Source organism: Staurois parvus, unplaced genomic scaffold, assembly GCF_062004578.1.
Source record: "Staurois parvus isolate SC_StPar_1 unplaced genomic scaffold, SC_StPar_1.0 ptg000011l, whole genome shotgun sequence".
Taxonomy (NCBI): domain Eukaryota; kingdom Metazoa; phylum Chordata; class Amphibia; order Anura; family Ranidae; genus Staurois; species Staurois parvus.
Genome location: NW_028317807.1, coordinates 25,604,856 through 25,631,066, shown reverse-complemented (window position 1 = coordinate 25,631,066; position 26,211 = coordinate 25,604,856). Strand labels below are relative to the sequence as shown.

The 26,211-nt window shown below is 40.4% G+C and overlaps 1 protein-coding gene across 4 annotated transcripts in view; it reads right to left on the bottom strand.

The window, feature by feature from the left end:
* Nucleotides 1-13,776: 13,776 nt before the first annotated feature.
* The window catches only part of ARMC8 (armadillo repeat containing 8), a 182,637-nt gene continuing 170,202 nt past the window's right edge, over nt 13,777-26,211 (bottom strand). For all 4 annotated transcript variants that reach the window (XM_089671757.1, XM_089671774.1, XM_089671765.1 and 1 more), the window contains 3 exons: nt 20,803-20,875; nt 16,462-16,555; nt 13,777-14,430 (listed from right to left, as the gene is read on the bottom strand). In XM_089671757.1, coding sequence (XP_089527883.1) covers nt 14,397-14,430; nt 16,462-16,555; nt 20,803-20,875 — 201 coding nt within the window. In that variant the 3' untranslated portion in view covers nt 13,777-14,396. The remainder of the gene's footprint in view (nt 14,431-16,461; nt 16,556-20,802; nt 20,876-26,211) is intronic.

The following is a 26,211-nucleotide window of genomic DNA, read 5'->3' as shown; positions in this document are numbered from 1 at the left end:
CCATGGACATTACCAAAGACTGGGCTTCCTCTTTTCTGTTGCTTTGCCAGGCTCTAGCTGCAGCTGTCTTCAGTTGTTCTTGGTTTGTGGGTCTTTCTGCCTTTAGTTTTGCCTTCAGCAAGTGAAATTCATGCTCGATTGGGTTGAGATCAGGTGATTGACTTGGCCATTGCAGAATATTCCACTTCTTTTCCTTCAAAAGCTCCTGGGTTGCTTTTGCAGTGTGTTTTGGATCATTGTCCATCTGTACTGTGAATCACTGTCCAATCAACATTGCTGCAATTGGCTGAATATGGGCTGACAGTATATTTCTAAACACTGCAGAATTCATCCGGCTGCTTCTGTCTTCTGTCACATCATTAATAAACACCAATGGCCCAGTGCCACTGGAAGCCATGCAGGCCCATGCCATCACACTGCCTCCACCATGTTTTACAGATGACATTGTGTGCTTTGGATCATGAGCTGTTCCAAGCCTTCTCCGCACTTTTTTCTTCTCATCATTCTGGTACAGATTAATCTTAGTTTCATCTATCCAAAGAATGCTTTTCCAGAACTGGTCTGGCTTTTTTAGATTTTTTTTTGGCAAAGTCTAATCTGGCTTTTCTATTCTTCAGGCTTATGAATGGTTTTCACCTTGTGGTGAACCCTCTGTATTTGCTCTTATGAAGTCTTCTCTTGATTGTAGATTTTGACAATGGTTCGCCCACCTATTGGAGAGTGTCCTTCACTTGTCTGGATGTTGTGAATGGGTTTTTCTTTACCATAGAGAGGATCCTGCGATCATCTACCACTGTTGTCTTCCGTGGACGTCCATGCCTTTTTATGTTGATGAGCTCACCAGTGCGTTCTTCATTCCTGATAATGTACCAAACTGTTGATTTGGCCACTCCTAATGTTTGCTGCTATCTCTCTGATGGATGTTTTGTTTTTGAAGCCTTACAATAGCCTGTTTCACTTGCATGGAGAGCTCCTTTGAAGGCATGATGTAGGTTCACAGGACCTTTTACCTGCTTAATTGATGAAGAAATAACGAAGGAGTAGCCCACACCTGGCCATGAAACAGCTTTTGATTCAATTTTCTGGTCTTTCGAAAAAGGGGGGATGGCTACTCATGAGCTGTAAATCCTAAACTCTTCCTCCAATTTGGAAGTACATACCCTCAAATTAAACCTGAGAGTGTGCACTTTCAGCCCATATCCATTATATAACTATAGCTTGAATACCTGAAAAAAACTAAAATTGTGCCTGTGTCCATATATATATCGACCTAACTGTAAATACTATAAGAAAAATAATCCTTACTGTTGTACAGTACAGGGAATTGAGGGTGATAACAAGCTAAATTCAGGCACTGCTTACATAAATTATTACAGAACTACATTAATTTGTGTTTTTCTATTTGCCTGGAGTTCAATTTTAAAAATATACGGTAGATGATGATTCATCAACTTCCCAGCACCCACCTGCACTAAAATATCAGTTATGAGTTTGTTGACCATATAACATATCAGCGTAATCTATTTTACTCTTTGTGTTTTTTCTCTTTAGATTCAGAGCTTCAGGTTCACATAGAAAATGTATACTATTAAGTATTGTAAGAATTAAGGTTTCTTTTCAAGGGCCTTTGTACATTGACTGTGTCATACAGTCTTAAATATATTCTTCAATTTTAAATCCAAAACATTTCACACAACCAAGAATATAGTTGTAGCTGTGCTACAGTTATTCAAAGCTGTGCTCACAATAAGACATCAGATTGAATGCTATTTTCACAAAGAATAGGGTTAAGAAGACTTAGAAAATGTCTTCAAGTCCAAATGCTTTGCTGCCTCCTTCTCAATTTGCATTAATGCACATCTCCTGTAGAGCTGAGAGGTTGACAGGATACATAGTAATGTGAAGAAACCAGACTTATTTAACAAATATTCCCTTTGAAGGTGTAAGGTATGGAGAGCTGCCAAGCTCATTTAGATTTTAATTACACCATTCCCTGGAGGATATTTGTATACAGACAAAGCAACATAACCCTTTTAACTCCATTACAATACTCTTTGTTCCAGGTTGCATGATTAGTGCTGTAATTGCTTCTAGCAGTGTTTCTCTGCTATATTTTTTATGTACAACGTTTAACATCAGATGTTGCCAAGTATCCCGTTTATGTGATAGTTCATGTAAAAGACACTGAAAAGTCTGTATTTGTTGTCAGAAGCCTCGTAATGTGTGTATGTATTTCTAAGAATCCCCTCCTGTCTTTATAAATGATTGACCTCTATATGTTGGGAGTTTATTTTGCATATTTTTTTAATTCCAAGAACTATTCTGCATTGGTTTTGAAAGGTCAAAGTATAAATTCTACAAATTAGAATTACTCAAATAGACACACGTCACAGTTTAAGAAACACACTGCGGTTTACTAAAACCAGAGAGTGAAAAATCTGGTGCAGCTGTGCATAGCAGCCAATCAGCTTCTAACTTCGGCTTGTTCAGCTGAGCTTTGACAATAAAACCTGCAGAGCCGATTGGTTTCTATGCAGAGCTGCTGCAGATTTTGCACTTTCCAGTTTTAGTGAATCAACCCCATTACATACTGTGCAAGCTAAGTAACGCAATAAGATGTTCATTTTAAAGAGCTACTTCAGACAACAAGTTGAAATCCCACTACTGCGGCATACTTAGGAAGTCCACTCCATTTATTTTCAGTGTAAGTTTTATGTAATCTGGTACTGCCAGATCAGACTTTTTCTTGTAGCTTCTTGCTGTGTGTTCACAGATAACCGGTCACAAAATTATGTGCTATATATGTGTGGGTGAGGCTCCAGTGGACTAACCGAAGGGACAATGTTGAAATGGAAAGAACCATATGGTACTAGTTAGCAACACCAGAAGGTATATAAGTATATAAATCACCTATTTAAAAGCAGTCATGGGCAGGGGCATCTCTAGTAATTTATTCTAAAGGGTAAAGTAGGAGTAGACTAAAATTTTTATGCCTCTGTTATGAACTTTTAATATGGATTTTTCCACAATGCCTATAGCTACATAGGTGAATTGGGGTTGTTTAAGAAGTATTTTTACCACTTGTTCACAATATGTAAATAATTTGGTTTACTTTAAATAATATATATATTACACAAACATGCTCACCTCCCTAACAAAACTCTCCACTTCTCTCGGAGCCCAGAGGTCCTGCTAGAAAGGAAGTGCACGTTAAGGAAGTCTGAAATCACAAACAGGCAAACATCCATTGCAATGTCATTGATGCAGGTCCTTCTTCTGATCATCAAGATCAGCTTATGGCACACCTCCCAAAGGCTACAGCACTGATTTACTACAGCAGGCAAACAGCTACCTTTGAACTGAGCCCTGGGGCTTTAAACGACCCCCTCCCCTGAATCAACCATAATCATGGTATAGGGAATAAGTAATAGCATTTGCTTTATGCATTTAAATCTGCCAGAATAATTCTGCCAACAAGCATAATCTGTTAAGCCACTTAATTGGTCTTTACTTTGTGTTGCCAGGACAGAAGGACAGAGTTTATGCCAATAGACAGAATGCCCAGTCAAGTGATTAGCCCACTTCAATCTTAACTCAACATTAATGGCTGAAAGTTTTCAATCCTTGAAACATTTACAAACCAGAGGCAGATTTTTCACACTTGATGGCACTTTATTTTTGTACACACATTTTAACCATGATTCACACATTTTCCCAAATGTGTTTAATAAAAAAAAAAGTGAATCATGGATTAAAGTTCTGTGAAAACCCTTCTCTGGGTTCTCATTTGAAATCTTCTATCTCAGAAACATATCTCAAGTCATTGTACATTGCGAACACAAAGAAAATGTACAAACATAATTGGCAAGTTCAAGAAAAGAGAATGCATTTTTTGTGAACAGAAATGTTACTTGATATAAACAACATTAATCCACATTACACAATTTCAGTGACTTCTGTTTACTATGAAACATAGGTCTTATAGAAAAATGTAGTGAAATTCAGTACTTTGCAATTACCAAGTAATACAATTAAAAAAATGTAAAACGGTATTAGCTGCACTTATGAATAAGAAAAGAAGATACGAGTGTGATAGGGCAAATGCAGAGGGTAGGGAGAAGAAATGGGTGTGAAAGGTTAGAACATGGTCAGAGGAGCTCTAAATGATCTAAAGTACTTAATTGTTTTGGTTGGTATTGGATTGTACTAGTGTAGTTTATCATATCTTCTGTGCTGATATCAGGAACTGGAACCAACATTTTTTCATTGTGGATTCTTAGGGGTTGATGCACTAAAACGGGAGAGTGCAAAATCTGGTACAGCTGTGCATGGTAGCCAGTCATCGTCTAACTTCAGCTTGTTCAATTAAGCTTTGACAAAAAAAAACTGGAAGCTGATTGGTTTCTAGGCAGAGCTGCACCAGATTTTACACTCTCCAGTTTTAGTAAATCAATTCCTTTGTATTTCTCTGCATCCACTTTTTACACAACATTCAATTTATCTAAAGCAGTACACAGATGTTGCAGATCTGAGTAGAATGTAACCACTTTGTTGAGGTGTATTTTAGTTGCTAGAAAGTATGTGTTCAAGCTTACATGTATTTTTCTATTTCATTTTGTAACCGTTGTCTTCAATGTGGAATAAAATTTACCTTAGAGGATTTGGGACACGAGGACCACATGGGGACATCAAAGTAATATTAAATCCTCAATGAGCTCTATGAATATTGTTGCATCCCTCAGCATAATGAATTCAAAATAACTTTCCCCCAATTTATCCAACCTGCCCAGGTTTCCTTATGTGGGTTGAGTTATCAAACAAAAAGGCCAATGTACATACATTATATTGCCAAAGGTATTGGGACACCTGCCTTTACACCAGTGTTTCTCAATTCCAGTCCTCATGGACCCCCAACAGGTCATGTTTTCAGGTTTTCCATTATTTTGCACAGGTGATTTGATCAGTTTCACTGCCTTAGTAATTACAGCTGTTTCATCTGAGGGAAATCCTGAAAACATGACCTGTTGGGGGTCCATGAGGACTGGAGTTGAGAAACACTGCTTTACACGGACATTGACTTTAATGGCATCCCAGTCTTAGTCCGTAGTGTTCAATATGGAGTTGGCCCACCCTTTGCAGCTATAACAGCTTCAACTCTTCTGGGAAGGTTGTCCACAAGGTTTAGGAGTGCGTCTATGGGAATGTTTGATCATTCTTCCAGAAGCGAATTTGTCAGCTCAGGCACTGATGTCAGACGAGAAGGCCTGGCTTGCAGTCTCCACTCCAATTCATCTCAAAGGTGTTCTAATCGGGTTGAGGTCAGGTCTCTGTGCAGGCCAGCCAAGTTCCTCCACCCTCTCTGAAACTTGCTCATCTGTCTTTATGGACCTTGCCTTGTGCACTGCTGCATAGTCATGTTGGAACAGAAAGGGGCCATCCCCTAAATGTTTGCAGAAGCAGTCTGCATGCCTAGGTGCTAGATTTTATGCACCTGTGGCCATGGAGGCGATTGGAACACATGAATCCAATGATTTGGAGGGGTGACCTAATGCTTTTGGTAATATAGTGTATATAGGGAGTGGGTGCTATCAATGGGTTATACCATTGGAGGGTGTCATCCCTATCAAAGTAGTAATAGTAAGAAGACATGGAAAAATGGGACTTTAAATACCCCTCCAATGGACAAATATGCATGACACACATATTACAAAAATGTTACAACACTTTATTCCAATAATTTAAAAAAATTATTTCCATTAAAAACATTGGACTTTGATTGACTATAGCACTGAAGTCCTTTAGAGATCTTACACTGTAGGTTGATGCGTTTTGTGGGATAACTTGCTTCCTTAGTTCTCAGAAATATGGATATATAGTAATCACTAGAGTAATATCAAAAAATATATCTCAAAATTAGATAGTTCCATAATTTACAAATGCCCTCATTGAATGAAAAAAAAACCCCTCACTGAATGACTAATCCCAGAATTAGTCATTGTTGCAACATTTTTTAATATGTATGTCGTGCATATTTGACCATTAGAGGGATAATTAAAGTCCCATTTTTCCATGTCTTCTTACTATTACCGAGTTATCAGACAAAAAAGATTGTTCTTTTCTCACATAATATAATCCAGTGGGTAGTGCAGTGCAAAGACACTTGTGTAAACAAGTTTTTTTTTTTGCAAAGTACATGCTATTGGATTTCCCATACAGAATTATTGTTTACCATTTTCTGTACATGTAAAGCAGGGATGCTACCGAAAATTGATGACATAAATAAGGCACCATTGTGAAGAGTGGATATTTTTCTTTGGGAATATAAAACTTATAAAAGTCCAGTAACTAGGCATTGTCAAATTTTTCTTTGGCTGGATGTGTTCACCAAGTGCAAATACATTTTTACAATTTAAAAAAAAAAAAAAAATCAACGTTTTTAGGCACATTGATTTTGTGTTTGGCCACATTTATAGGCATTATGGGCAGCAGGTTGGACACCCCTGTATAAAGTGTCCTTCCGGTCTGGTCTAGTTATAAAATTTACTGCATTAAAAGGATAAGTTCACCTTTTTTGTAAAAAAATATTAAATGCACTTTTTTGCAGGTAAACAAAATTGTATTTATTATTTTTGTCTACAGAAGCCTGTAAAGCATTGCACCAGCAATCAGCAGATCGCTGATGCCATGCAGGTCTCCTGCAGATCTGTCAGTATAGTTGCTTGCTCGTACGGGATGTAGGAGCAAGCAGATATACTGACAGAAAGAGTGAATAAACTACCACGGTGCACCACAGTGCCGTGGTAGTTCATTGAGGACTACAAGCTGACAGCCACTAAGGCTGTCGGGACTTGTAGTCTCTCATTCACAGAACACTGTGAATGAGTGACGTGGCCGGGTGTTCGGAGCCCTGCAGGGCCGCGTTTTTTTTTTAAACATGACAGCTAGTGAGTGGGGAGAAGATCCGAAGTCGGTCTGACTATCATGTTACATGTCACACCCTGAATATGTAACATGTTACAAAAGGTAAACATCCTTTAATGCATATGAATCTCTGATATCCAATTGATTTACCAGAAATAAAGATTGCAGGAATTTCTTCCAGTTCACTTCACTGGTATTTTTGGGGTAGGGGTGTCAGACGGTTTTTGTTTCTTGCCTCTAAACTCCCTGGCATTTTATCCTATGTGCCCATGCATACATAGGATTTTAGCAGTGTTATCTGGCAGGAGAGTTTAGTGGCAGAAACAAAAAACTCACTGCCAGGTCATCCTGGAGCAGTAGCGTTTTGGCTGAAAAAACGCTTAAACGCGTGTAAATGCAGCAACATGTGCCTAAACACTAGGCACGTTTAGCTCAATGGACAGATTTATTCTGACCAAAGAAATTAATACCCACTTGATTTGGGTAAGCGCATGTAAACGCAGTAAACACTTTTACAAGCATCAAGTTTTTTTTTGTTTAGCCAAAACGCTACTGGCTTCTAGGGGACTTAGAACTAACGTCAGTGTGTATGAGGCCTAAATTGGGTAAGTGAAAAAAAAATAAGAGCTGCCATTGTTGACCTATTTTTTCCCAAAAGTTTGTGCAGTAAGTGACTCAATAAGTACAGAAGCAAGAACAAGGATGGCAGCTGAAGAGCTGAACTTTCAAATAAGTCAGCATGAAATAAAGTAGGATCAAAACAGAATAAAAGATGAAATAGAAAACATGGCTCCACATTTTTCTCTCTAAGAGGACTTCAGTTTAAAATGATGGCTAAAGCAAAGCGCTGCTTCAGTGGTTACCCTGGGAGGTCATTATGGCCAGCACAAAACTTTGCGTCCGCTGCTGTTGTGACCTCAAACTAAATGTCTGGGCCCCCTGTTCTTGTGCCAGGATGACAGCTCAGTGAAGCACAATGGAAAGTAGGGAAGTTTGAATTTAGTGCAATTTGACCTCTAATTATATCTGAGGGAGTCTGTGCTGTAAAAAGATTCCCATCAGACAGCCGAGGAATCATAGACAGATAATTTTAGCCTATACTACTGTACAGTTCCTATAGTAAAATTTACTGGTAATGCTGCATTTCAGGAAACCCCACAAATCTTGAGCTGTTACATTTTAAAACCTATAGAGTACACTCACCGAGTCAGCCAAAAACTAATTAAAAATGTACAGATGGCAGAATGTAAAATAAGAGTCAATTTATATTAGGATACAATACTTGCCCTCTTCTGCACAGAATGTTTTTGGAACACATTGGAAATGAACATATGTGAAATATGTTTTTCATCTCCCTGGAGGCAGATTTTTCTTGTGAATATCAAACGTCCTGCCAAGAATGATGCTACACGAGAGCTGCCTTTAACTGTAACAGAAATGGGATGAACTGGGGAGCATACAGATTGGTTGCATGCTAAAGCTGATCATACATGTTAAAATCTGATTCTACAATTTCCTTTATAGAACATACCAATGACTAACTGTTGGCAAATCTAGACAAGATTGCAAAATTGGATTAAACATGTATGGCCAGTTTTAGGTACATGGCCTTGTCTGTCTTTACAGGCAAACACCAACTGTAAGCTATAAAGGCCTAGGATTTCATTCGCTGGCAGATGCAGAAATCACATAATCTGATGAACATTTTGTACCGTATATGTTCACTGGCATGATCCAGGAGTTTGTCACCCCTTATTTTCTTTGCGATTGCCTGAAAGGATATCCACATATGGACAATAGATACTGTTTTCTAAAGCAAACAGTATATACAGTATCTCACAGAAGTGAGTACACCCCTCACATTTTTGTAAATTTTTTATATCTTTTCATGTGACAACACTGAAGAAATGACACTTTGCTACAATGTAAAGTAGTGAGTGTACAGCTTGTATAACAGTGTAAATTTGATGTCTCCTCAAAATAATTCAACACACAGCCTAAATGTCTAAACCGCTGGCAACAAAAGTGTACACCCCTGTAAAAATGTCCAAATTGGGCCCAAAGTGTCAATATTTTGTGTGGCCACCATTATTTTCCAGCACTGCCTTAACCCTCTTGGGCATGGAGTTCACCAGAGCTTCACAGGTTGCCACTGGAGTCCTCTTCCACTCCTCCATGACGACATCACGGAGCTGGTGGATGTTAGAGACCTTGCAATCCTCCACCTTCCGTTTGAGGATGCCCCACAGATGCTCAATAGAGTTTAGGTCTGGAGACATGCTTGGCCAGTCCATCACCTTTACCCTCAGCTTCTTTAGCAAGGCAGTGGTCGTCTTGGAGGTGTGTTTGGGGTCGTTATTATGTTGGTATCCTGCCTGCAGCCCAGTCTCTGAAGGGAGGGGATCATGTTCCGATTCAGTATGTCACAGTACATGTTGGTATTCATGATTCCCTCAATGAACTGTATCTCCCCAGTGCCGGCAGCACTCATGCAGCCCCAGACCATGACACTCCCACCACCATGCTTGAATGTAGGCAAGACACACTTGTCTTTGTACTCCTCACCTGGTTGCCGCCACACACGCTTGACACCATCTGAACCAAATAAGTTTATCTTGGTATCAGACCACAGGACATGGTTCCAGTAATCCATGTCCTTAGTCTGCTTGTCTTCAGCAAACTGTTTGCGGGCTTTCTTGAGCATCATTTTTAGAAGAGGCTTCCTTCTGGAACAGCAGCCATGCAGACCAATTTGATGCAGTGTGCGGTGCATGGTCTGAGCACTGACAGGCTGAACCCCCACCCCTTCAACCTCTGCAGCAATGCTGGCAGCACTCATATGTCTTGGCTGCCGTGCAGCAGCTCAGTTTCAGGGTGTTGGCAATCTTCTTATAGCCTAGGCCATCTTTACATAGAGCAACAATTTGTTTCAGATCCTCAGAGAGTTCTTTGCCATGAGGTGCCATGTTGAACTTCATGACCAGTATGAGAGAGAGCAATAACACCAAATTTAACACACCTGCTCCCCATTCACACCTGAGACCTTGTAACAAACGAGTCACATGACACCGGGGAGGGAAAATGGCTAATTGGGCCCAATTTGGACATTTTCACTTAGGGGTGTACTTCCTTTTGTTGCCAGCAGTTTAGACATTAATGGCTGTGTGTGGAGTTATTTTGAGGGACAGCAAATTTACACTTTTATACAAGCTGTACACTCTCTACTTTACATTGTAGGAATGTGTAATTTCTTCAGGGTTGTCACATGAAAAGATATAAGAAAATATTTACAAAAATGTGAGGGGTGTACTCACGTCTGTGAAATACTGTATATAATCAGTATTTATGGATGGCTTAAAAATTGTGCACATAGTAAATGTTATATGAGTGTCCTTCTGAAAGAGTGCTTTTGACAGTACGGCTGATTGTGTTAGCTTTGTTCGAATCTAGACCAATTGAGAATTAACCTACATCACAGCAGACCTGTAAGCCTTGGTCACAGTAATAAAGCTATAACCATTATACAGAATGATTTACCTATGTAACCTGTACCCGTGATCTCTGTAAACTAGCCTCTGAGCAGCATACGTCAACCATACGGATTTAGATTTAGCTTGCCTCTACCCCAGAACACTCCACAGGACTTTGCAATCCAGCTTCTCAGATGATCAATAGTAAATACAAGGTTCTTTCATTTTCTTTTTTTTTACTAAAATCAATGTTTTTCCTCTCATAACCCTCACAAAATAGTAGTCATGGAGTATGTAGTGATGTAAGAACTCCATCTGCAGGGGAAACTGAACAGTGCATTGATAGGAAAACCACAGCAACCAATAAAATACCCAGACACATTAAGCTCTGATATGAAATGAATGAATAAAAATACCATGCATCACATTTTAATGTTTACCTTGTCATATAGGTTGGATGTAGTTACAGTCCTTATAAACAATACTAAAAGAACAAAGCTGCTTGAAACGCCACTTGGAAGAAGTAGCTGCACCTGCTCCTCAATGGAATATACAGTAATATACCCATTCAAAGAGGAGAAAGGTGATTCTACAGCTGGTTGCTCCCTGATACCATGTAATCTGCGCACACTTTTTTGAAATCAGTATATTTAAAATGTGCAACAGAATGTCTGATTGTCAATGACTGAGCTGAGTGCACTATGAAACTCTGAAAACATAAGGAAGCATATCACCATCTTCTAGGGCAAGGGGTCTCCAAACTTTATATACAAATGGCCAGTTTACTATCCTTCAGACTTAAGGGGGGCTGGGCTCTGGCCATTGGAAGTAGAAAAAGGTCCTGATGTAAGTGGGAATAAACAATGCCCCATCACTGGTGTCAGTGGGAAGAATAGCACCCCATTGTTTGTGTCAGTGGGAGGAATTGTGCCTTATTGTTGGTGTCATTGGGTCCCATTGTTGGTGTCATTGGTAGTAACTGTGCCCCATTGTTGGTGTCATTGGGAGGAATTGTGCCCCATCATAGGTGTCATGGAGCCCCATTGTTGGTGTCATTGGGAGGAATTGTGTCCCATCATTGGTGTCATTGGGAAAAATTGTGCCCTTCATTGGTGTTAGTGGGGGGGGGGGTTATTTCCCACTGTTGGTATCAGTGGATGAAAACAGTGCCCTAAGGGCCAGATAAAAGCAAGCAAAGGGTCGCAGTTTGGAGATCACTGTTCTAGGATACATATGAAAAATAAAATGCAGAAAGAGGTTTAAATTCACATAAAAGCCACTTGTACTGCTACTTAGTGCTCCAATCATACAAGACAGTGTAACCACTTATGGTGTACTATGTGACAGGACCACAGCATGTTTCTCAGAGTTGACAAACACTTTCTAACACTGAATTTTTCTTTGTGCAATCAGTCAACACACATCTGAGAGCATGTTAAAGATAAAAGAGAAAGAAACTGCAGTGATGATGATTGGACAGACAATGAGCAAATTTGCCTATATGATAATAGGTTTATCAGACAAAAAGAGTAGCATACCTAGGATATGGGTGAGATGATATCTACCTCTCCTTTTGTGAATCATCGAAGCAGTGCTATACTTGCAATGGGTGATGGATCAGATCAACTTGCAGGAATTTCAATAAACAAAGCCTTAGACCATTGCTGGAGACATTCATTATCATTCAGTAGGACAGCACAGACAGTCCAAATATCACAAGCAATGACTGCAATATTGAGTTGTTTAGGCTCCACTATGCACTTTGACTAAGGTAACCAGTCTGGACGTAATGCAAAAATCTGCATATTCATTTTTTTCTAAATTATTATACATACACAGACTTATGAAAGATTTCCTTTGCAACTCAAATTAGCTTTAGGACCTCGAAGGGCTTTAGGCGTGTTGATGGGCAAATGTAGCATGCTCTTAGGTGCATTCCGTTTGCATTTGATACCATCTGAGAAAGGTCTGAAAGAATTCAGATTTTGTTGACAGGTGCATTTGACTTCCTTCTAAACTGCATTGACCTCCCACAAGCTGCATCAACCAGCTTTTGCAAATCTGTTGACTTGTATGGGAAAGAAGCAGTTCTGATACATACAAAAGTCTGTCAACGCAGTTCCTTACATAGCCTGTATTTGCTTGCTCAGCTTGACCGTAAGGGTTGAGATCACCTGAAGTCCTGTTGACTGCTTGAGCTCATATGTAGTCCCAATTTATGCAGTTTGTAATGTTAGATGCATCAGGTTTTCTGCATAGAAGGCATCATAGAAATGCTGTACTTACATTCTTCTCGGGCTCCAAAATCAACCCAATCTACAGCCAGAGCCTTCAGGTGTTCCCACTACTTGTAGGTGCAGGGGAGAAACTCATGATGCTCCCTCTGACCTCCAATAATTCTCTACTCATTGCCTCTCAAGCCCAAGCACTTATGTAGGATAGTACAAAAATTCTGTTACAGCTAGGCAGATAGTCTGGAATTGGTGCAAGAGCAAACAGCATGAACAAATGCCTTGACCTGTGTGTCACTGATGCAGGTGAATCTCAAGGCTTGTTCATGCTGTTTCTATGATTTAAACAAAATTAAGAACCTCTCATATATGGAAATCCGTGTTTAGTTTATAAGATTATGTAAGCTGTTGAGTGGGGGTCCAGAAGCTTGACTTTCAAAAACTGACCTTGACTTTCAGAAATTCAAAACTCTCGCATGAATTTTCAGGTAGTCTATGGTGAGATCAGGGCAGCAGGAGATTGCCCGCTAGGAATCAAACCTGTTACATCAGTATTTAAAAGCAGAACTCCATAAATTAAAGCACTTTTAAAAATATGCAGGTTTATAAGGGATAAGATCCAACAAGGTGTATGCCACTTTGTGGACTTATTTTTGTTTACCATTTACATTTTTTACTAAGTGCTGGGAGTACAGCCATTGCTACACTCCTGGCACTCTGTTGAGAGGGAGCCAAGCTGGCTGCACCTCTCCTTAGCTGTCCAGTCACAGAATATTTTTGCATTTTGTGAATGGGTTCACATATTACAAAGGCTTCTGTGATTGAGCAAGAGGAGAGGTGGGGCAGAGCAGCTGAAAAATACCAGCAGCTGCCGGATCGGAGACATGAAGGTCCAGCATTGGAGAGCCAGAGGTATAGTAATAACTATGCCCCTGATGCTCAGTAAAAATGTAAATCATAAAAAAAAGATAAATCCATGAGGTAGAAAAAGCAGAAGCAATGAGGTTTTTTTCTGGCATTTAATAGCCAGCTTTTCACAAGTAATTTAAATAAAATCTGATAAAGCGCTACAAAAATTGACATAATTCAGCTTTGATTGCCCATGCAGTCACCCATTTATCTGTAGAAAACCAAAAATATATACAAAGACTGACTTCAGAAATTCATATATTTTACTTACAAATATCTGTACGCTCAAAAAATTAACATAAACTTTTGGGGCACTTATTGTCCTGCACTTCGTGTGCATGTATATATATTTATATATATTTATATTTATACACTTTTATTAAATAACATTTTACAAACTGTATAGAACTTTTTTTTTTTTTTTTTTGTACAGCAAATCCTTTGCCCTGGGAAATTGCTGGTGGGGGAGAAAATGAAAAAAAAAATCCAAGTTTTCTTGCATGTTAAGTTTTAGGAGGTGTGCAAGCAGTGGAAGGAAAAACTCAGAGGTTGAGGTATTTAGCCACGCACACAAAAGAGATTGCAGCAACAGCGTTATAAATCCAAATAGCTCAGAAAATCCCCCAAAAAGGTGAAAACAAAAGAAATGAATACTAGTAATCCATCGGGGGGCTGGAAGGGTTATATAGAAAGTAGTCCATTCTGCATCGGCAGCTCAGTTTCGCATAACAAATTGTGTGAAGACGTCCAAGGTGACTGTGTGCACTAGGGAAACAGACTAGTTTGTTCATCCATAGGTGATGTGAAAATAGGTGGTGTAAGAAAAATAAGTGGTGTATGGAAGGCCAACATTTTTTTCCCAAGATCATGCAAGATATTGCTGTAGTGCAGTTTTTGCCCTGGAGGAAGCACAAAAGATATACATTTTAATTCTTTCAAAATATATAAATACAATTAAAATGTTTTGCTTTATGTCTCTCGAATTATTTACTTGTGAATAGTGTTTTTTAAAAGGAGCAAGAACTTACACAACATGTTTACATGGCAGCCATGTGTGACCTGCAAATCCACCAAATGTTTGACACGACATTGCCTTTGCTGAGCCATGAATGTTACGCAATTTATGTTGTCAGAATGTAAAACACTATGGAAGAAATTTCACTGGAGTACTAAATGCAAGTATGAATAGTTATAAGTAATGTTCTCTAGGAAATGTGATAACCCCTACAACTGGATAAAGGGGCTCTGGGTAAATGTCATTTTACATTGGATGAATGTCAGCGAATGTAAGCCTGACATGTAAAAATGGCATTTACTCATAAGGCATTTCTCCTTTGAATGGGCCTATTCATACACATCTTAGTGAAAGCAATGCGTTGCATCTACCTAATTCTACTTCACATTTCAATGCAGTTTAGACCGTACAGAATTTAATCTAGGGATGCACAGATACAGATTTTTTTATAGCTCATGCTGAGTACTGATACTTTACGGCGCAATCTGCATCCATACAAAATATATGAACACAAATCGCATCGCAAAGAATAGCATGCAATTTGAACAGGAAGGTGGTGCGATTCCTGTCCAAATTGCATTCAGTTTCCCCACTGCTCCTGTGTGAATGCTGTCTTGTCAAAGCCTGAGTTCACACAGGAGTGGTGCTGGAAACCTCGCTGCAACAATCCCATGCTGTTACACAAGGAAAATCTGCTTCACAGGTCTGGGGATATGAAATCCCCGTGCTTTCCTCTCCTGTCCTTGCAGGGGTGACAGTATGGGCTAGAAGGCCTCCGATTGGTTAGCACCATGATGGTGCTGATCAATCAGAAGTACTCTAGTCTGTAATGTCATTCCTGCAAGGAAAGGAGAGAAAGCTGACCTGTGAAGCAGTTTTCTTTGTGTGACAGCATGGGATTGGTGCAGGGAGGTTTCCCGTACTGCTCCTGTGTGAACTCGGGCTATGAAAATCCTGGGTTCACACAGGAAACCGCATGTGATTTTGGAAACCGCATATGATTTTGGAAAGAAATCACACTGTATTCCTGTTCTAATTGCATGCTATTCTTTGCGGTGCGATTTGCGTACATACATTTTGTATGGACACAGATCGCACCGCATTGTATCAGTTTCAGGTATCAGGAGCATTTTCACGAGTACAAGTATTTATGAAAATACTTGGTATTGGCATCAGTGCATCCCTAATTTAATCCATACCTTTTATAAAAAGTAGATTACTAAGTATTTTTCTGAATTGATTACTCTGGTCTTGTCCAAGTAGCACAACCCATACTACTAACATACTAATTTTTAGAAAACTAAAAAAAATAGCAACCAGATTCTTCCTCTTATCCCTTACATGGTACTAAAATAAGGTAGAAAAGATTTGAATGACTGTTTTCATGAGAAATATAGCTTTTCCCTTCAAACAATTAGACAAGTCCCAATGTGGAAAAGTCTACATCTCCCTATGCCTTTCAATCTACCCAAAGTGAACATTTCCTTACCTATCAACATGTAGAAACATAACTGCCAGCACAGAACTCTACCCGGTACCTTCAGGTCTCTGAGAACCACTGAATTTAGGGAGCTTTTGTCAAGAAATTTGAGGCATGACCTGCCTCTTCACTTCCTACCATTCCTTATTGCTGGTTCAGTGGGTTTTGTGGAAGCTGGAGGGCCAGCCCCCTACTTTCTTGCACTAAAGTTTCAATTTCCACATTTTAATATTTGGGTTTTGAGTTTCCCATAGTACTAAAGGTACTTGGCAAAGATACTTGCAGGCAGCTAAATAATTAAATTTAGGGTGCAGTTTCACATTAACTCCACTTTCCCTTTCTACAATGCAGTGAATACTGTGTGTTGGGACTGCCACTGATTTTCCAAGGGCTCTAAGTACATATACATTTACTGCATGCTTCAAACATACATACTTGTCACAGAGGTATGGGTCTGTTGATTGACTCAATTTGTGCAGGATGTCAACAATCCCAATTTCTCGCAGCTTATCCTGACGCTCTTGCGAGCCTGTGGAGGGAACACACTACATTGGCAAATTTGGAGGGATGTGTAGAAGTGGTTACAGAATCATGAGTTCAAATCCTTTGACATCCCCTGTGGGTGTCAAACATTTTAGGCACTGCACACCATTATACAAACTATTAGATACAGTCAGGTCCATAAATATTGGGACATCGACCCAATTCTAACATTTTTGGCTCTATACACCACCACAATGGATTTGAAATGAAACAAACAAGATCTGCTTTAACTGCAGACTGTCAGCTTTATTTTGAGGGTATTTACATCCAAATCAGGTGAACGGTGTAGGAATTACAACAGTTTGCATATGTGACTCCCACTTGTTAAGGGACCAAAAGTAATGGGACAATTGGCTTCTCAGCTGTTCCATGGCCAGGTGTGTGTTATTCCCTCATTATCCCAATTACAATGAGCAGATAAAAGGTCCAGAGTTCATTTCAAGTGTGCTATTTGCATTTGGAATCTGTTGCTGTCAACTCTCAAGATGAGATCCAAAGAGCTGTCACTATCAGTGAAGCAAGCCATCATTAGGCTGAAAAAACAAAACAAACCCATCAGAGAGATAGCAAAAACATTAGGCGTGGCCAAAACAACTGTTTGGAACATTCTTAAAAAGAAGGAACGCACTGGTGAGCTCAGCAACATCAAAAGATCCGGAAGACCACGGAAAACAACTGTGGTGGATGACCGAAGAATTCTTTCCCTGGTGAAGAAAACACCCTTCACAACAGTTGGCCAGATCAAGAACACTCTCCAGGAGGTAGGTGTATGTGTGTCAAAGTCAACAATCAAGAGAAGACTTCACCAGAGTGAATACAGAGGGTTCACCACAAGATGTAAACCATTGGTGAGCCTCAAAAACAGGAAGGCCAGATTAGAGTTTGCCAAATGACATCTAAAAAAGCCTTCCCAGTTCTGGAACAACATCCTATGGACATATGAGATAAAGATCAACTTGTACCAGAGTGATGGGAAGAGAAGAGTATGGAGAAGGAAAGGAACTGCTCATGATCCTAAGCATACCACCTCATCAGTGAAGCATGGTGGTGGTAGTGTCATGGCGTGGGCATGTATGGCTGCCAATGGAACTGGTTCTCTTGTATTTATTGATGATGTGACTGCTGACAAAAGCAGCAGGATGAATTCTGAAATGTTTCGGGCAATATTATCTGCTCATATTCAGCCAAATGCTTCAGAACTCATTAGACGCCGCTTCACAGTGCAGATGGACAATGACCCAAAGCATACCGCAAAAGCAACCAAAGAGTTTTTTTAAGGGAAAGAAGTGGAAGTGAAAGTTTGATTTATGATTATTATTCTGTCCCATTACTTTTGGTCCCTTAACGAGTGGGAGGCACATATGCAAACTGTTGTATTTCCTACACCGTTCACCTGATTTGGATGTAAATACCCTCAAATTAAAGCTTAAAGTCTGCAGTTAAAGCACATCTTGTTCATTTCATTTCAAATCCATTGTGGTGGTGTATAGAGCCACAAATGTTAGACCTGTGTCGAAGTCCCAATATTTATGGACCTGACTGTAAGATGTAGATGAATGCAGAAATAATATTAATGAGTAAAAGACACTTTTTTAGGGTTAGGTTGCTTATTAGTGGTTTGTCATTTACAAAGAAAAAAGATAAAAGTATTACGAAATTGTAATTAGACATTTAAAAAGTTCCTCATTTTACAAACATATATACAGTCAGGTCCATAAATATTGGGACATCGACACAATTCTAACATTTTTGGCCCTATACACCACCACAATGGATTTGAAATGAAACAAACAAGATGTGCTTTAACTGCAGAATGTCAGCTTTAATTTGAGGGTATTTACATCCAAATCAGGTGAACGGTGTAGGAATTACAACAGTTTGCATATGTGCCTCCCACTTGTTAAGGGACCAAAAGTAATGGGACAGAATAATAATCATAAATCAAACTTTCACTTTTTAATACTTGGTTGCAAATCCTTTGCAGTCAATTACAGCCTGAAGTCTGGAACGCATAGACATCACCAGACGCTGGGTTTCATCCCTGGTGATGCTCTGCCAGGCCTCTACTGCAACTGTCTTCAGTTCCTGCTTGTTCTTGGGGCATTTTCCCTTCAGTTTTGTCTTCAGCAAGTGAAATGCATGCTCAATCAGATTCAGGTCAGGTGACTGACTTGGCCACTGCATAACATTCCACTTCTTTCCCTTAAAAAACTCTTTGGTTGCTTTTGCAGTATGCTTTGGGTCATTGTCCATCTGCACTGTGAAGCGGCGTCCAATGAGTTCTGAAGCATTTGGCTGAATATGAGAAGATAATATTCCCAAAACACTTCAGAATTCATCCTGCTGCTTTTGTCAGCAGTCACATCATCAATAAATACAAGAGAACCAGTTCCATTGGCAGCCATACATGCCCACGCCATGACACTACCACCAACATGCTTCACTGATGAAGTGGTATGCTTAGGATCATGAGCAGTTCCTTTCCTTCTCCATACTCTTCTCTTCCCATCACTCTGGTACAAGTTGATCTTGGTCTCATCTGTCCATAGGATGTTGTTCCAGAACTGTGAAGGCTTTGTTAGATGTCGTTTGGCAAGCTTTAATCTGGCCTTCCTGTTTTTGCGGCAAGATTAAAGCTTGCCAAACGACATCTAACAAAGCCTTCACAGTTCTGGTTTACATCTTGTGGTGAACCCTCTGTATTCACTCTGGTGAAGTATTCTCTTGATTGTTGACTTTGACACACATACACCTACCTCCTGGAGAGTGTTCTTGATCTGGCCAACTGTTGTGAAGGGTGTTTTCTTCACCAGGGAAAGAATTCTTCGGTCATCCACCACAGTTGTTTTTCGTGGTCTTCCGGGTCTTTTGGTGTTGCTGAGCTCACCGGAGCGTTCCTTCTTTTTAAGAATGTTCCAAACAGTTGTTTTGGCCACGCCTAATGTTTTTGCTATCTCTCTGATGGGTTTGTTTTGTTTTTTCAGCCTAATGATGGCTTGTTTCACTGATAGTGACAGCTCTTTGGATCTCATCTTGAGAGTTGAAAGCAACAGATTCCAAATGCAAATAGCACACTTGAAATGAATTCTGGACCTTTTATCTGCTCATTGTAATTGGGATAATGAGGGAATAACACACACTTGGCCATGGAACAGCTGAGAAGCCAATTGTCCTATTACTTTTGGTCCCTTAACAAGTGGGAGGCACATATGCAAACTGTTGTAATTACTACACCGTTCACCTGATTTGGATGTAAATACCCTCACATTAAAGCTGACATTCTGCAGTTAAAGCACATCTTGTTTGTTTCATTTCAAATCCAGTGTGGTGGTGTATAGAGCCAAAAATGTTAGAATTGTGTCGATGTCCCAATATTTATGGACCTGACTGTATGTGTATATATATATATATATATATATATATATATAGATATATATATAGATATATATATATATAGATATATATATATAGATAGAGAGAGAGAGAGAGAGAGAGAGAGAGATTTTTTTTAACAGGATTCCTGCTTTAGTCATCAATGCACTTATTGACATAAAAGTAGAGTTTTTAAATCAATCACCAGTAGTGGTGGTACAATGTTACTTCTTAGAGCTGCTGAGAAACTGCTTGGCTCTAATAATGTACTTATACTGCATAGTATACTCTAGTTAACTCTGTAAAAATGGACATGTGACTTACAATGACTACTGTATAAAAGACTTTTGACCCCTATACTCTGTATTCTGTGCTGTATGTTGCACATTCATGACTGGTGCACTCCCAGAATACAGAGTTCAAAGGTCAGCTACGACTCCGAATCATACCATACTTTGCACACTGTATGGTACAGTACCTTGTATGGTACTCTTAATGTGGTAGCTTACATACTTATGGTTACTGCACTATATACACTATGTTATATACATATACTGTTCTATACAAATATTCCCGTTCAAAAAATTACCCTCAGTCCCTGTTCTGGTGATAACTGTAAAATTCTGAATTTATCATTTCTATCTTCTTGACAACGGTCACCAGAACACAGAAAGGATGAATCAATCAACCAGTGGAAAAAAAAAAAGACTGCAATAAAAATGTAATATTGATTCTAGCCCTTCCATACTCTATCTCTACTCAAAATGACTCTGGTGGGGGTGTTTTCACAGATATGAAATGTGCCTGATCGGACAATAATAAGTACTGTAAAAAGGCAGTGATACAAATTTACTTTCTTACCTTCCTCTTCATTCCACGCAAGATTTTCTATGCAGAACATTGCAGCCAACTGGAGTTTCAGATTGGAATGACCCTGTGATAGGGAAGACAGAATATAAAGGCATAATTTGTATATTCAAAAGGCATTCAAGTGTCCAAAGCTTTGAGATTATGACAATGACAAATGAACAACTGCTTAAAATTTAAAAAGTTGGAGAAAAAAATCAAAACACACAACAAAAGCCTGCTTCTGTATTACATACAGCATACTCTATATGAAGAACAAACTAATTCTCCATATGGTTGTATAAAGAATGTACACCACAGAGAGGTACCAGAAGTTCAAAGCAAAGCAGTTTCTGCTGGAGTAGGCCTGGAGACAAAGAGCAGTGCTCTTCCCAAGTGGGAAACAAAACCCTGACTTAGGCCAAAGTTAAAGGGTTTCACTATTGTTGTATTTCAAAAGAAAATGGTCAAAAGAGACACAAAAGAACTTCCATTGATGTCCTTCTGAAAATGCTAGATTGTGGCTGCTGCGTTGATTAACTGGAATACCTGCTTTCTAACTTACTGATCTGGAGAGCAAGTTCACAGATCAGAAGTTCTGAATTCTCTTACTGCCTACTTGTTTTAAGTCAGTGACTCAAAGCTGAGGATGACCAAACATCTATCATTTTTATAAGAAGGCCAGCACTTGCAGTCTGTATCTACAAGGGACTGCTTTTCAAATTACCATTTAAAATATATGCTATATGAGAGGTGTTGGAAAAGCCAACACACTCTACATGTGTTTCACAAACTTGAAAAATGCAAACAAGTGTGCCAGGTGCTGAAGGAGAGACTTTGGTGTAAAGGGAAATAGTCTGTGCAGTGCAAGTGCAATGCAAGTTCACATCAAGTGCAGTTGCTCTAGGTCTGAGGGGAAGCTCTGAAATGAAGGGAAACTCTGCTGATTTCTATCTTCCAATCATGTGCAAGTAAATATGCTGTTCCGTACATCATGGGACACAGAGCAGGCTAATTATTACTAACTGGGTTATGCACCACCTATAGGTGAATGGACACTGGCAGACCAAACAGGAAGTCCCCCTCTATAAAACTCCTTTCATACACAAAGTTTTTTCACCAGTGTCTGAAGGTGATGGTCACGGATGTTAAGCTCTCTGTGAACTCTGCTGGTCCCAAAATGATTCTTACTAATCAAGGGACTTATTGATTGAATCCATTTTGATGGCTGAGCCAATGGTACCCGTGCCTCATATGGAAGTAGTCAACAAGGTTTTGCCTGTAATGCGACCTTTTTGAAGCTGGACCCTGCGTTAAAGAGCCTTGTGCATGCTCTAATGACAAAGGCATTTCTGGCAGGGTGCTGTATGGTTCAATGGAGTGGACCCCATGAGTTAAGGGGGACCCAGTCCTTGAAGGTCCTTAAGTGACATGGCCCGCCATGATGGGTGAAGATTGGGTTTCTAGCTATTGACAGAATTATGCGGCATGACTCCCTGGTTTTCTCAAAAAAAAAAAAAAAGATCTTGAGGGAGTGGGCAACTGGAGTGTCCATGGCATGGTAGTGCAGCGCGGGTACCACGCATGCGCAGCAGCGACCGTCCCTGTCACAGGGAAGCTGTGCTCTATGCGGATCTCTTGAGTGTTTTGATCACAAACCCCAGTTGCATTTCACTGCGCTTTCAGTAGGCAATGTCTTCCAGAAAGTAGAGTGGGGGAGGCACAGCAGGAAGGGTTACAAGTCTGCTGCTGTCAGGTTCTGAGGATCCTAGTTGGGGTTCTGCTGTGATAACTTCTCCTGAAAGACCAGAGGCAACTGGTCAGTCTGAGCCACTGCGTTCATTCGGCATTGTGGCTACTACCAGTGTGTCTGCCTCATCTTATGTTACAAAGGATGATTTAGCATCAGCATTGGCTGGCTTAGAGGATAAAATCACTGGGGTGATTGCCTCAGTTAGACAGGCATGGAACAAGCTAGAAAGCCCCCCCTCCCCTGATCCTCCTGTTTTAGAGAAGGAACGTGTTGAGGATGTAACGGAAGTAGCTATTCGTGAGCTGCAGGAGGGTCAGACTCTGCTTTTGGGGAGTCCATGCCTGAGGTCCTGGCATGTTTGGCTTCACAGTTCAAGAGATTGTTGGTGCAATCTCTAACAGAAATGGTCCACACAGAATTTAAATTGCCTCCACTGGAGGTTTCTGAAGCCTCCTACTCCTTTCTGGGTTTCCTGCAGCCACCGCAGAATGCTTAAGACTTTCCATTGCACCCTCTGTTAAAGCAGGTTGTTGATGCTGACTGGGATTGTTCAGATAGAATCTTTGTCCCTGTCAAGAGGTTTTCCATCTTGTATCCTTTGGAAGAGAAATTTAAATTTGTTAAAAAATGAAGAATGCCAGAAGTTGACACTGCTGCTCCTTCTTGAATAAGAATTTAACCTGTCCAGCAAATAATGCCCAGACGTTTAAAGACCCAGTGAATACGAAGATGGAGTCATTGCTAAAAGCTTCTTTTGCCCTGGCTGGTTCTGCGGCACAAACTGCTATAGTGGCAACTGGTGTTCGTCAGTCTCTGCAGGATCGTGTAAAATGGGTATTTAGGAATTTTCCTGGTCAGGAAGAGGTTGCTGCTGAGGAGGTGGCACCTTTTGCTTTGCAGTGGATGTCCTAAAAGACTCATGGACAGAGTCTTATGGTCAAAAAGTTGGTCAGCTGAATTGCCTTGCAAGAAACTGCTGGCTGGATTCCCCTTTCATGGGGAACGTCTGTTTGCTGAGGATTTGGTTGCAAAAATAAGTGCCATAAGATGCCATCAGCACCAATACTAAAGACAAAATATATATTAACCAAATATAAATTAACTGTATTAACCAATCAGACAGACAAAAAAAAAAAAAGACAGTGTTCCAAAACTTCACAGTGATCAGCAGCCACCAGCTGGCTTGCAGTAAGGGACTGAGGTTTGAGAGGAACACTGGAAAGAGCTTCAGCTCTGCTGCCTCACTTGCCCTAGACACCCAGCATGTGGGAGCATCTTCCTCCCCCTCTGCCGTCCCTCCCCTCAGCTGAAGGATCATTCATGACATGGCCGCGCTCCACACGAACAATCAGCATCCGCTCCCCTCACCCCTACCATTGTCTGCCCCCATCTTCCTCCTGTCACCTCCATGACCCGCCTTCCTCCTAGGCTCAGCTCTCCTCTAATGGCTCCTGCTGGGGTGCAGACCCCAGGTTGCAGCTCTCAGTGAGGACAGGCGGCCTCCCAGCACTACAGTGCTTCCCACCCATACACATCAAGCTCAATCATCCTACTCACAGAGGGTTAACCCTGCAACCAGAGCACACACCTGCCTATTGATTGGCTCCAGCTATGTAGACAAAGGCGGTGCCAGCACTGGACAGTCCCCATTCTGTCACTATCCAGCTCTGTTACAGCTGGAGGATTGTGTGTGCCAGTGTGTGTACCGGAGATGTATGGACCAATCATCCGATCAGAGACTGCTGACCGCCTGGGGTCCTGGGCTAATGTCATCACTTCCCATCCTAGGGGGAGCCAACACTTCACTGCTACATGGAATACAGTTTTATATATATATATATATATATATATATATATATATGGCAAGTGGTCTGTGTATGTGCTGAGTTCAGGAGTGCACAGGGCACAGCTGGATACACTTCATGGTTGTAAACCCAATTACCTGGTGCCAGGGTGTCTGGCACACTCTTGCTCTGAGCTGCTCGTAAAGCTATAAACCCATCAGTCACTAGACTTGAAAGCATTCTGGAATAGCAGTAAAACCTACATCCCATTTGAAATCACTTTTTCATACAATTTCATAAACTCCCGGCAGGAAACACGTACAATAAAACAAAGCATATATTCAGATAGGTCAGTTTAATGTGAGTCACTTGATACTTTACATCCCTGGATTACGTCACCTGAGAGCATAAAGCGATATCTCTTTAAACGTCACAGGCAGATATGTCATATTTGATGTCTAGACGTTCAGAATATAATTCTCCATATTATCCTACCATGGATAGGATGCTACATGTACCTATGGAAGGTTATTGACCATGGTATAACTTTGGAGGGATTTTGGTCCTAGCCTGGGTCTCCGCCTAAAACCCCCTCCCAAAATGAGGCGATTGGCCCTTGGCTTCAGAGACACCCCCTGCTGGAGGACTAGAAAATAGGCTGTCAAGCCTGGAGAAGTAAGATTAAGAGATCTCCTTTTTAACATCAGGAACCAACTTTGGGAAAACGGTACCCTTTTGTTCAGGACACTTGAATCTGTTTAAACCAAGGACCCTGGCATGTATTCTACCTCTCTAAATTTCTTTCTTTCTGTTATGTTATTGCTCTCTGTATTTATATATATATATATATATATATATATATATATATATATATATATATATATATATATATATATATATTGGCTACATCTTTTTCTGTAAATATTTTTATTGCACCATTTTGACCTTTTTAGTAATAAATACTATTTTCTGAAAAGTGTTGAACTGTTTCTAAAGCTCTTTAATGCAAACTAAAAATCCCAGTCTCTGAAGAGCGCTACTGTGTGTTTTAAACTTCTGCATACATCTGCCTGAGGTTACAGTGTGTATACAGACATTTATTCAAACATCATAGTGTTACTGCTAAGATTGGCGAGTTTCCTCCTTCTCTGTACAAAAAGGTGGTGGTGGCAGTGTGAAGGATTAATTGCGTAATTAACCTGACCCAGTAACAATCGCTCTCAGGTTGCGGCACATAGATTGTGGTCCAGTGAGCTGGAAAATCTTTGTGCAGGGTGCAGCTGAGCGTGGCATTGTTACGCACGTGACAGCGCGGTTTTAGATTGGCTAGGCCTTTGGTCACAAGTTGGTGAGAAGGGCTGGGAGTCTGACGCCGCGCCCGTCACAGACGGTCCATGGGTTCTTCCAACCTGGCCGGACCTACTATCCCAGGGTCCAATATTCCATCCTGCTTTACGGTCACTAAATTTGACGGGGTGACCTTGGGTATTATTAAGGGTCAGATTTCATCTTTGTAGGTAATTTTCCAGAGGCTTGTTAATTCACATTCTTTGATTCTGGCTTTTTTACAAGGGGTACTTCGTATGGTTCCTCCCGTCAAACCACCCTTGTGCCCTAAATTTAGTGTTGAGTGTCTAGCAGAAGCAACCCTTTGGACCTATTCATGATATTCTGTTGGCTCTTTCGAATCGGAAAGTGTTTTTTTTGGTCGCAGCAAGAAGGGTGTCAGAGCTGGCAGCTCTTTCTTGCAGGGAGTCACTTTTAATTGTACACCAGGAAAAGGTGGTGTTGCGCCCTCATCCATCTTTTTTGCCTAAAGTGGTTTCTAGCTTTCAATTCAAACAGGACACTGTCCTACCCTTTTTTCCAAATCCTCGTTTGGCAGCA